The 13,186-nt window shown below is 47.5% G+C and overlaps 1 protein-coding gene across 1 annotated transcript in view; it reads right to left on the bottom strand.

Annotated features, from left to right (window-relative positions):
* LIG3 (DNA ligase 3) overlaps positions 1 to 13,186 on the bottom strand; it is a 41,456-nt gene that overhangs the window by 6,174 nt on the left and 22,096 nt on the right. The window contains exons 14-19 of the mRNA XM_069757392.1: positions 4,786 to 4,909; positions 4,552 to 4,694; positions 4,192 to 4,266; positions 3,467 to 3,613; positions 1,972 to 2,164; positions 758 to 849 (exon numbers count right to left, since the gene is read on the bottom strand). Of these exons, the coding sequence (XP_069613493.1) occupies positions 758 to 849; positions 1,972 to 2,164; positions 3,467 to 3,613; positions 4,192 to 4,266; positions 4,552 to 4,694; positions 4,786 to 4,909 (774 nt within the window). The remainder of the gene's footprint in view (positions 1 to 757; positions 850 to 1,971; positions 2,165 to 3,466; positions 3,614 to 4,191; positions 4,267 to 4,551; positions 4,695 to 4,785; positions 4,910 to 13,186) is intronic.

Raw genomic sequence — 13,186 nt, 5'->3', positions numbered from 1 at the left:
TACTGTATGTTCCATTTATTTATGGGTTGAACTAGGGAATGTATAGACAGGATTACAATGAAGGCATGGTCAGGAAAAATGAATGGAGGAAAACCATGGTGACGATGGTATTAAAGGGGTCTCAACGGCATCATCTCTGATCGCCGTCAGATTTTCACATATCATAACTACTTGTTGAGATGCATTGAAGATTCTGGCAACAGGTAGGAGGTACCGAGCCATTTAAAAGAAGAAGTTAGCATATTTAACGATTATCACCCAAAAGACATATGATTGTAGTGTGGGACATCCTCAGTTAGGGCAGTAATACTGGTAAGAAGGAGGATAACATTGGGAAGGTGTACCACATATGATGCAAGGTGCCTCTCATTCGACAGCCCCTAAAGCACAGGTGAAAGACCTCAGGGTGGGTTAAAGTGCCGGGTGTCAGCTCTGAGAATCAGCTGACACCGGCCGTGAACCACCCGTGTGCGCGGCCGATCGCGATGACATACGATTCCGTCCATGGGAAGTAAGTCCCAGGTCACATGGACGGAATAGTACGTCCGATGGCAGAGAGGGGTTAAACGCATCCAATTGTGGAACTTATTATTCCAAGATCTATTGATTAAAATGAAATTTGTTAATGGGAAAACCCCTTTGTGCCAGAAAGGCCAACATAAGACACATGACAATCTTCCAAAATAAAGGACAATTCAGGCAGTAGCTATATCCTGCTAAAACTATATCATTACAGAAATCTAAAATAATTGCTCACCTTTTTACTCTCAGATGGGGCAAAAGACACAGTTTTCCTCTTCTGTGCCTTAGGTGGCTCTTCACTTTTCTTTGCCTGTTGAGGCTTAGCACCTTAACACAATAAAATGAAAATTAGAACATTTACACCACAACCACAGATTAATCTAAATAAAGGATATCTTATTTGTATATACATGAGGGGTTACACACAAAATATAAAAATCAATTACAGTAAATAGACTGGTGCAGAGGGAAGAGGACCCTGCCCTTGCGAGGTTAAGTTTTACAGGATGATGGGGAAGGAGACAGTAGGTCGGGGGTGATGCAGTGGATCCTGTGGTGTTGATGTAGCAGCGTGGTCATTGCAGGTTGTAAGCTTTCTTAAAAAGATGGGCATTCAGGTTCCGTGTGAAGCATCTGAATGTGGTGGCTTATTGGACGTGTTGGGGCACAGAATTCCAGAGGATGGGGGATATTCGGGAGAAGTCTTGGATGTTATTGGGTAAGGAATGAATAAGTGTGGAGGAGAGAAGGAGGTCTTGGGAGGATCAAGGATTACATGAGGGAAGATACCAGGAGATTAGTTCATAGGAGACAGATTATGGATGGCTTTGGATATGCTGGAAAAACTGGGAGACAATGATGGGATTTGCAAAGAAGGGGGGTGAGGGCAGGGGAAGTAGCGACAGTGTTAGAAGGTAGGCAACAGAGGAGGATGCTGCAGAAGTTGAGGCAGGAGATGATGAGGGCATGCATAAGCATTTTAGTAGATTGAGCGTTGAAGAATGGACGGATTCTGGAGATATTTTTGAGCTGGAGGCTACAGGAGGTGGCAAATGCTTGGATGTGTGCAGATTTCTGGTACAGGGGAAAGCGTGATGTCATTTATTGCGATAGATTAGGAAGGAAGATATGCGAGATGGAGGACACATAATGAGTTCAGATTTGTCCATACTGAACTTGAGGAAGCGAGAGGAGAAGGAGGATATAGCTGATAAGACACTCCGGGATTCTGGACAGCAGAAAGGTTAGGGTGGGGATAAGTGATGGTCAGGTTGGGGAGGAGGTGGGATAGGGGTAAAGTTCACAAGTTGTGAGGTGTGATTTTTTTAGTGAGATTATTGTGCCAGGGTTGTTTATTGATTCATTGCACAAGAGGGTCGACCGAGTCAATAGCGGATGCAAGAGTGGCATTGCAGAAAGCAGTGGTGTTGTCTATGTTGTAAGTCTTACTGTTACTCCTTTTGTCTTTCCCGGGTGATTTTGAGGTTGACGTTTTAGAACCCTTCAGTGAGCCACTTGGTGTTGATGGTCTTGAACTTCCTTCATTTTCACGACTACTGTTTTCAGATGAGCCTTCATCATCTTGAGAAGTTGCGGCAGTAACAATAAAATCAGATTTCTCCTTAGAGACCCGGTAAAGCTCCTAGATGGCAGAGAATACAACTATCATTACACAGCAACTCATAGGCACAACTCGAAAAGTAATGCTCAGCTAATAAAAGAAAAAAAATAAGAAGTTTAAAAAGGGAAGCCATCATCAGAAAACTACTTGTTTAAGTCAGGATGTTTTGTTAAAAAAACAAAACTTGTCTAACATTACGATCTTCATTAATAAAATAAAAATAACCTTGCAGTTGTCGTGCTGGTCACTGGGGCTGTTTAAGGCCAAATTCCCATCCTCTCGGGAAGAATTTACAAGAGTTTTCTCATCATCAGAGGAAGGATTACAATGACAAGTAACACCTTTATATACAGTATACAGAATCCACCATTCACAACAGGCAGCATCACAGTCCCCCTGCTATCAATCCCTTCATGCTAACATTTGCACAGGCTCATTAGATCTTTCAAGAAAGAAAGATGGGGTTGGAATCTGAGCATTGCAGCTAATGCACACTTGTTTCCTGAAACCGCACGTTATAGAGTCTAAAAAAAAAACCCAGTGGCCAGTGTGAAAATTGCTAATTTTAAATGTAACACAAAAACCGGATTTAGTCAATGGGTCACTTTATGATGAAAGAATATTTTTATTTCTTATGTTGTTCTAAAGATCCATTTTTGGACACGTTTTATCCATTCAAGCAAAGTTAAAGCAATGGATCCATCTGTATTCTGTTCTTGGAGAAAACATGGGTTACATTAACACTTGGGCCTGGGCGGTTTTCTTGCCAATCTTTATGAACGGGCATGTTGGAGTCAGATGCTCCCGATTCATTAAAAGGCACACGAGCATCTGAAAACTGGCACACACCTCAACAAGTCTTAATCTAGTTGGGCACTGTGGTGAGGCAAACACCACCGCTCATCATTGATTTGACAATACGGGGTTGTATGAAAAGGGAATGAGAATACTAAGTCACTATATTTTAGCACAGCCTTGCACTGCACCAAAACGCTGCAACTTTCAAAACTTTTTATGGACAGAATTTTGTAAAAAAAACAAAAAAACAAAAACTTTTTTTTCCTTTAAGACTATTTCAACCCACTTTGAACTGATTTTCAGTACATTTAAGTGAATGGTTATATTCAAAACTACAGTTGTCCCACGAGCAGAAAAATAAAATTCATGACTAGCTCACAAAAAAATAAAAAATAAATAAAATCATCAGCCCAAAGGGGAAAGATATTAAGTGTTCAGTAAAAAACACAAGAGAACAATGCTACGTAATCCTGACCAAAACTACAAGTCTAAATCCAGCCTTCCAAGTTTTTGCTCTGAGCCAACCTTAAGTTGCTGCAGTGTAGTGGATGACTTCCAGTCCTTGTCGTCTCTGAAGCGGGTGCAGCGTGGAAAACGAATGGATATGCCTCCAGCTGTATGAGCCTCCGCCTTGGAAAACTCTGCTCCAGTGATTTCCCAGATAGGAGCTTTCTATTAAACGGGTACAAGGAAAACTTTCCGTTTTATAACCTGCCTTGTTTATTACTGATGACTTTCAGTATGCATGAAATAAAATAAGTAAATAAAAAATGACTACATTCAGCCAATATTAATCCATCTTTGGCATGCAACAATTACTCAGCTCATTACACGAACTGTACCATTACCGACCCTGCAATTACAGTGATCATTACACCACAAATTTACATTATGTTTATTGCCATCCCCTTGCTCAATGCACTTTACATAATAAACTTTAAATTCTTATCTACTTTTAAGTCTGAGTTATGGTCGAGAAATGAAAAAACAGGACATTTCATCTTCTGGATTACTGTCCAAGTCTGAAATATAACAGATCACCCAAATTGTCATATTGTAGAGCGGGCATATGGATAGCTGGGTGGCTCACCTTGGCTGAACACAGAATACATTTCTTGGACTACATGGTTGGAGACTATGGCAGTACATATTGGAAGCCTAGATGAGTAATCATATTTCTACCAATGTTTGTCAAGGACATTGTTAGGCTTGTCGACTATAACAATATTGTAGACTTAAATGGACTTTACCTCCGGCTCTCGTATAATGAAATCTGGGTAATAGTTCTTGTTGATCTTCAGCCATGATGGAATTTTCGCTGCATCCTACAATTTAAGCAAAGATCAGAAAGCAAAGTAAAAAACAAACAAAAAACCCACGAGATTAAAGATTATATGTTGACCTATTAACAGTAAATTTAGCCCTCTTGGTAATAACCATGAAAATGATCACTAAATAAGAAAACCCAACATCTCGAACTGAGTACTCAGGGAAGCGGTGGGAGTAAGGAAAAAAAAAAAAAACGAAGAGTAAAAACTGAGCACTTTGTCCTGGTGCCAAATCCGGTTTGACTTCATATTCACTTTACTCCAAAATCAGGAATAGCTAACCTTGCTAATCTTCACCATGTCCAGTTCCTTTTGTAAGCGTGCAAGGGTGGCATCATCATAGCCGCTTGAACACTTTGTTACTGTGCACCATTTACGAGTTTCAGGGTCATAGCATCCCATGAGAAATATGGACATTAGGCCACCTATAATGAAAAACAAAAAGCATGTGTATTAAACGGAACACTTAATTTTAGCAGTTTGAAAAATGAAAAAATGGTTGACAGAAACACAAACCATTTGCTCCCTTTCCGTAGAATGCTCCTAATACTGCAAGATCAGCAGTATCTGCCATAGCGCCTTCATTCAGATAATCCTTCTTCACTTTTAGCCAATGGCGCTTTCCAGGTTCATAGATTGACTACAAGAGAGAATGATAAAATATCAAAGATTAGAATTTAGGTCAAGATGACCTTTCACTTGGCAGATATGCCATTGAGCGGCATTTTCTAAGTGATAATGCATTCAGATCTTAATATACAAAAAAGGAGATTTTTGTGTACTCACCGTAAGCCTCTAATTGGGGGGACACAGGACCATGGGTGTTATGCGGCTGTCCACTAGGAGGCGACACTATGCATAATCTGAAAAAGATTAACCATGGCTCCTCCTCTGCAGTATACACCCCTGGACGGCGTCAGCCTTCTCCAGTTTTGTGCAAAAGCAGTAGGAGCAACGTGACATGAATACCATAACCATGCCTATAAGAAGGCAACTATGTACGAGCTCAAGCAAACAATATGAGAACTCGACAGTAACAACGGCCCGGAAGGGCAACAGGGTGGGAGCTGTGTCCCCCAATTAGAGGCTAAGAGAAAGATTTTACAGTGAGTATACTAAAAAATCTCCTTTACTGTCGCCTCACTGGGGGACACAGGACCATGGGACGTCCCAAAGCAGCCCCTGGGTGGGAAGCAATGGACGAATATTGTGCAGAGAGGCTGCTACACTTGGGGCACCGCCACCTGCAGAACACATCTACCCAGGCTCGCGTCCGCTGAGGACTGGGCATGAACCCTGCAGTGTTTAGTAAACATGTGTAGGCTAGTCCAAGTAGCCGCCTTACACATTTGTTGTGCCGAAGCCTGGTGCCGAATGGCCCAGGAGGCCCCTACCGCCCGTGTAGAGTGTGCCGTAATACCGGCTGGAAGAGGAGAATTCTTAAGGCGGTAGGCGTCTTGTATGGTCGATTTGATCCACCTGGCAAGGGTAGCTTTGGAAGCTGGCAGACCCTTGCGGCCGCCTTCCGGAAGAAGGAAAAGAGAATCAGACCTCCGGAAAGACGCAGTCCTAGACACATATATACGCAATGCCCTGTCAAGGTCAAGCGTATGCAGAGCCTTCTCCACTCTATGAACCAGGACCGGACAAAAGGATGGCAGTGAAATTTCCTCATTGAGGTGGAAGTGGGACACAACCTTCGGAAGGAAGGATGGGACCGTACGGAGAACTACCTTGTCCTGGTGAAAAACCAGGAAGGCCCGTCTGCAGGAGAGTGCCGTCAGTTCAGACACCCTGCGTAGCGAGGTGATTGCCACCAGGAAAACCACCTTCTGGGATAGAAGGCGGAGCGGGACCTCCTTAAGGGGTTCGAAGGGTGGTTCCTGCAATGCTGTCAGGACCAGGTTGAGGTCCCACATTTCTAGTAGTCGTCTGTAAGGGGGAACCAATCAGGAAACCCCCTGAAGAAAAGTCCTTACTTGTGGCTTGGTAGCAATGCGCCTTTTAAAAAGCACTGAGAGGGCTAACACCTGGCTCTTAAGCGAGCCCAGGGACAGCCTGGCCTCCAGACCCGATTGGAGAAAACCAAGTACTTTGGGTAAGGAATAAGGGAGTGGAGTCTGGCCACGAGATTCGCACCAGGTAAAGAAAGCTTTCCAGGTACGGTAATAGATCTTGGCAGAGGCTGGCTTCCGTGCCCTGATCATGGTTCCAATGACGTCCGGCAAGAGCACTGCCTGGGTTAGAACCCAGGTCTCAAGGGCCACGCCGTCAAATTGAGAGCCCCTGAGTTCTGGTGGTAGAACGGGCCTTGTGATAGAAGATCGGGGCGGTCGGGGAGACGCCAGGGGGCGTCTACTGTAAGTTGTACAATGTCAGCGTACCATGTACGTCTGGGCCAGTCCGGTGCGATTAGGATGGTTGGAACTCCCTCTTGCTTGATCTTCCTCACCACCCTGGATATTAGGGGGAGAGGTGGAAAAATATACAGAAGCTGGAACTGGGTCCAGTCCTGAACCAGAGCGTCTGCTCCGAGCGATCGCGGATCGTGTGTTCTGGCCATGAAGTTGGAGACCTTGGCATTGAAGTGGGATGCAATTAGGTCCACATCCGGTGTCCCCCAGCGATGGCAAATCTGGCGAAAAATTTCGGGATGGAGAGACCACTCTCCCGAGTCTATTCTTTGTCGGCTGAGGAAGTCTGCTTCCCAGTTGTCCATACCTGCAATGTAGACCGCTGAGAGAACCGACCCCAGTGGAGGATATGTGACACTTCTCGCATCGCTTGGGTACTGCGGGTCCCGCCTTGGTGATTCACATATGACACAGCTGTGGCATTGTCTGACTGTATTCTGATGTTAGAGGCTGCCAGTAAGTGATGAAAGGCCCTCAATGCAAGGAAGATGGCACGAATTTCCAGGATGTTGATGGGCATGGTCGCTTCCACTGGGAACAACTTGTCCTGTGCCCTGTGGTGTAGGTGCACTGCACCCCAACCAGTCAGGCTCGCATCGGTGGTCAGAACTTTCCATTGACCTGTGAGAAAGGATTTCCCCTTTGCTAACGTGGTTGGCTTGAGCCACCAGTGCAGGGACCTCTTGGTTGACGACGTTATCCGGAACTCGCTGTCGAGAGAGAAAGGGTTTTTGTCCCAGGACTTGAGAATGGCTAGTTGGAGAGGCCTGAGGTGAACCGTGTAACATTGTCCCTTTAAAAATATAATTTTAATCAGATAATCTTTAAAAATACCACTTCCCAGTGAAAACAAAGAAATATACAAAAGAATCTAATGGTGCACCTAGCCTAATACAGTAACCCTACACTTGCCTGCTGTCCCTTCCTAGCAGTGGAGGTTGGCACCCTGATAGATTATTTGGCGCCCCCACTCCGCGGCGGCTAGCACCTGCTCACCCTGTTAAATAACTATCAAACTATAAGAGGGAAAACAATGAGCAAATAAAAGAAATGATAGAAAGCGGAAGGTAAGGAAACTAAGGTGCACAAAAAAAATTAATATCAACCTCCTGCATTTAGATCCCGTGTAGGACGCTAGAAACAGATGAGCAAAAATACAAATCCATATACTTATAGCGTTTTTGTATAACAGTCCTACTGCACACCTCACAGGGATACAACTGTGTGCATAAATTAACGAGATGATAATGGCAAGGGAGATATAAATTAACAGATGACCTGGTTCAGTCTCAGATAAACCTTGTGCATGGCAGCGCCCCCCAGGTAGAAATTAGCAGCAGTCATTATCGGTGCATTCAAAATATTCAACAATGTTAAATACCTCAGTATAGCAATTAGTATCTATAAGCACCCAGTAGTTCATAATGCCATACAAGAGAAGAAAAAATAATGAAGGAATGCACTCAGCTGCACACTGATGGATGAGATAATAGACGCAAGCAATAACAGGTGAGAACTGATAGCCAATAGAAGGTGCTTGTACACATGCACAGTCAGGTAGACAGAGATAGGTGGTTCCGAAGACAGCAAACAAAGAGGGTGTTAACCCCAAAAAGACACTTAGCTGTCAACAAACGCCCCGACGCGTTTCCCCGTCATACGGTTCCTCAGGGGGCAGAGATGATGGTGAACCGGAGGTCAAAGATACAGGTGCCCTGATGTCTGGGCAGACCTGATTAGATCCCAAAGAGGGCGCTTATATAATGAAACATATTGCCTGCTGACCAATGAAACCAATCAGCAGGGAGCCACCCCCCAATTTCCGGAAACACCGGGTGTAGTAAACAAAAACTTGGTCCATAGATACGGACCAGTGGATAAGTACCTGCCCATAATAGTGTGGGGTTCCCACCCCCCGAGACAAGGAAGGATCATTAGTCAAATAAAGAATAAAACATACCGCAACGGAAGCAGATCCCAGGGACTGTTCCCCGCCACATGGTGTGCGCTGGGCGCCGCCATACTGGATATGGAATACCTAACTGCGCGTGCGCCCAAGACCACAGACAGATCGATGGAGTGGCGTGCGCGCACCAGGCACTAGACAGATAGGAAGCCAGTGCGCACGCGCCACCCACCAAAGGTCAGAGGGCAATGGAGCAAAGGGAGGGGGCACGCGCTAGACACCAGAGCGCACCAAAAAGGAGCGCAATATATGGCAACAAAAAAAACGATGACGTTATAGTGGCCAGGCATAAGCGTCCTGAACCGCAAGGGTGCTGGAGGCGGAACCTAAAACTATACAACAAAAACAATTATGCGCTCTAGAGACAAATACAGGTGGAAGAAGGGGGCAGTGATAATATAGCCATTGAGCAAGCGTGCTCGCTTATGATAAATGTATCAAGCACGCCACAAAGTGGCAGACAAACCCCCATGTACAAGCACATTAGAAGATGTGTAGCAGACCCAGGATAATATTAGAAAAATTAACCCCTCAGAGAACGCCCACTGTGATGGCCCATTACAGGTAAAGAATAGTAAAAAAATATTGAAAACGGAGCGGTTTCAGGGAGAGTCCGTGCGGTATCTAGTATAGGGAAATACTCAATTTTCAAAATAAATGTTGGTCACAATCGACATCTACAAAAAATATGTAGAATTGGTATAACGGCTCCAAAATCAGGCTCCCCATTTATCAATGCACCCTGGAACAGGGGCAAAACATAGTTTTAAAGTGTATAGCAGATGAATGAATATGCTATGTTACAGAAAGCATCTATAGGTTAATGATTCATTCAGTCCTCGTGGCGACACGGACTGCATGCAAAAGATCAGAGGCCTGAGGTGAAAATGGGCAAATGGGACGGCTTCTATTGCTGCCCCCATCCTGTCGAGGACTCTCATGGCAAACCGGAGATCGAGGGGGTTTGCGGAGGAGGATGCGAACTCCTAGGCGAAGAGCCAGTGCCTTGTCCTTGGGAAGGAGCACTAGACCCCTGGAGGTGTTGAATAGCATTCCCAGGAAGGTCAGAGACTGACTCGGGGTTGGTGATGACTTTTGTAAGTTGACTAACCAGCCCATGCGACTCAGAGTGTCGATTGTAATTGAGACGCTGAGCTCGCAGTCCTTGAAGGTGGGAGCCTTCATGAGTAGATCGTCCAAGTATGGAACGACTACTATGTCTCTGGAGTGCAGGACGTCCATGGTGGCTGCCATGACTTTGGTAAACACTCTGGGAGCCGTGGCGAGTCCAAACGGGAGAGCCACAAACTGGTAGTGGTCCTGGTCGACTGCGAACCTGAGAAACCTCTGATGGGCAGGTGCAATCGGTATATGCAGGTATGCGTCTTGTATGTCTATGGAGGCTAGATATTCTCTCTTCTCCATGGACGCAATGATGGACAGAAGAGACTCCATGCGGAAGTGACGGACCCGTACATATTTGTTGAGTTGTTTTAGGTCCAATATGGGCCGCACACTGCCTCCTTTCTTGGGGACTACGAATAGATTGGAGTAGAACCCTCGGAAGCGCTCGGCCGTGGGGACCGGTACTGACTCCTGCTTGAAAAAGCGAGGAGACCGCTTGTCGGAAGGCACGAGCCTTGGCCGGTGGTTTTGGGGGGACAAAGAAAGAATCGGTCCGGTGGGTTGGAGGTGAACTCTATCTTGTATCCGGAAGACACTAGTTCCCTGACCCACCTGTCTTCTGTAATAGGCAGCCAGACTTGATGAAAGAGCAAAAGTCGGCCGCCTACGGGTGTGGTGTCTTCCGGAGTCCGTGAGTCATGATGAGGAGAAAGTCTGAGATTTTCCTCCTCTGGGCTTAGACTGGGCTGCTTTTGACTGCCGGGTCCTGTCCGACCTTTGCGTCGACCGTGAGTTTTCCCTGCGTGGGGAACGGTTACGATTTTGTGCTGGACACGAGACGGACCAGCCCGAAGAATTCCGAAAGGATCGGAATCGAGTTTGGTTACGCTTCTTGTAAGTGCGTTTAGGTTTCAGTTGGGGAAGAGAGGTACTCTTACCCCCGGTGGCGTTGGATATCATTGTGTCTTACTGTTCACCAAAAAGTTGCTCACTGAGGTAGGGGAGGTGCGTGAGGGACTTCTTTGAGGCTGCGTCCGCCTTCCATTCCCGCAGCCAGAGGATACGCTGAATTGGGATGGCGTTTGATGCTATGCCCGCTACACCCCTTGCTGAATCCAGAGCTGCATGAAGCATGAAATCTGCTACGACTGCTATTTGAACCGCTTGGTCCGACAGCTCAGGAGCTGATGCTTGGAGGCCAGCTTGTAAAGTTTTGGCCCAGGCCAGAATGGCCTTGGCAGCCCAAACTGAAGCGAACGCAGGAGCCAGGGATTCCCCTGCAGCCTCGAAAATTGAACGAGCCATGTGTTCTACCTGCCGGTCTGCTGCATCCCTGAGGGTTGAGCTATCTGGCAGTGAAAGGAGGGTCTGTGCTGCTAGTCTAGAGACTGGGGGGTCCACTTCGGGTGGGTCTGTCCATTCCTTGGTATCCTTCTGTGGGAAGGGGTACCTCGCCTCCAGATATTTGCGATTAGTTAATTTTTTCTCAGGCTGTGAGAGCTGCTTTTTAAGGATCGCCTTAAACTCTGGGTGGTTAGAGAAAACCTTAGGCGGCTTCAGAGGTCATTCAAAGGAAATCTTGTGTTCTGGGGCCTCTGGTGGCGGATCAGCACCCGATGGATGGAAGAGATTAAGTCCTCAACTAGCGCTGAATTGCTAGGAGGGATTGGGATCAGGGACCCCTCCGTTTCCTTGTCTGAGTCGGAGTCACAGATGCCTTCCGAATCCTGTGTATCACTGGGTGAGCTGGGGCGGAGGCCTTCTCTGGTCGGGGATTGCGGAGATCTGCATTGTCTGCCCCTGGAAGGGGACGGTCTAGATGACCTAGAACTACGGTGTCTCTCCCTAGAAGGGGATGACCGTGTGCTATGGGATGACGCAGATGAACGTGACCTGTGGGTCCGCTTGCGTCCTGACCTAGACGTGGATGTGCCAGGGTCGTCCTGTCCCGGAGTCAAGCTCTCCCTTTGCTGGGTAGCGGTCATAGCCGAGGCATGACTCTTCAGAGCCTGAAGCAATGTGGAGGTTAGGTTATCTATAGACTGCGTCATAGATTGCGACATCTGAGTGACCCATTCCGGCATGGCATTAGACACTGAAGCATTGGCAGGGGCCTCTTGGGGCTCTGACACAGTAGTCTGAGTGCAGTCCTGGCAGTGCGGGTTCGTGCTGCCACTGGGGAGAGCGGTCCCGCAGGCTGTGCAGAATGCATATTAGCAGTCCTGCCTGGTTCTCTTAGACCTTGAGCCCGGGATAGTGCACAGAGTGCAAAAGGGCTGGCTAGCACCTTACAGGGGTAGCTATGCAGAGGAACCTATAGGGGAGCCTTATAAGGAATATGGATTCACAGCCGAGTAAAACAACGCAGCTGTGATCTTACCCCACCAGTTTGCTCCTAGGTCCAGCGCCGAAGAACCACAGTCCTGTGCTCCCGGAGACTGGCTGGCCTGGTCCTGCTGACTGGGAGATACAGGGTTAATCCTTGCTGCAGTAGAAATGGCAGCCGAGGAGAAGAGGCAGGGGGAGAAGGGGGCGGAGAGCTGAGGAAAAAGGCAGCAAAGCTGTGTAAAAGCGCGCCCTTTCTGTCTCGATCCGCCCCCTCTGACACTGTAGAGTGTCATATTTGTCATCCGGGGGGCGGAGAGGAGGCGGCAGCTTAGCTAGGCCAAAGCTGCGGCCTAAATTAGATGCCTGATGCCCAAAAAGGCTCCAGGCCGGAGCGGAAGTCCGGGAGGGGGTCGGATCTGAACCGGACCCCCCCCGGATTTGAAGGCAGGATAGCGGTGGGGCTATAAGCGGAAGGGGGCCCTGTGAGGGGTCCCCCTGAGGCAGTATAGAGCTGGTGTTGCTGCAGACACAGGGCGCAGGGAGCCCTGTGTCTCTATTGTGCCATGCCTGCGTGCACTCCCCCCGGCCCCGACAGAAGCCCGCAGCTGGGCTGGGGTCCCTGGATGCAGGCGCAGTGTGCTGGCCCATTAATGGGAGCTGCAGAGTGCTGCCTGTACAGGCCCTACCTGAGGCGTCTCAACCTAATTCCCCTAGAGGGGGATTAGGGAGGGTGCTGCTATGACCTTCAGGGGGCTTCATCCTCGCCTCGACCTCAACCCATAAACCAAAAGGAATTGGGGAAGGAGGGGGGTTCTCGACTTCGAACCAGAACCCGAGGGACTGGGGAAGGAGCGACATAGGGAATAGCCATCTCGACTTCAACCGGGCACCCCGTAATAGGGGGCCGAGGAAGGAGCCATGCCGGGAGTCTCACAGGAGACCCACTTTTCTTCATCTGTAATCCGTCGGAAAAAACGGAGTAAAAAAATCTTAGGTGTGCCTCCTATGCGACACTAAGCAAAAACTGGAGAAGGCTGACACCGTCCAGGGGTGTATACTGCAGAGGAGGAGCCACGGTTAATCT

Source organism: Ranitomeya imitator, chromosome 3 (genome assembly GCF_032444005.1).
Source record: "Ranitomeya imitator isolate aRanImi1 chromosome 3, aRanImi1.pri, whole genome shotgun sequence".
Classification (NCBI taxonomy): domain Eukaryota; kingdom Metazoa; phylum Chordata; class Amphibia; order Anura; family Dendrobatidae; genus Ranitomeya; species Ranitomeya imitator.
Note: the sequence above shows the minus strand (reverse complement) of the source record. Positions and strands in the feature narration are given on the sequence as shown.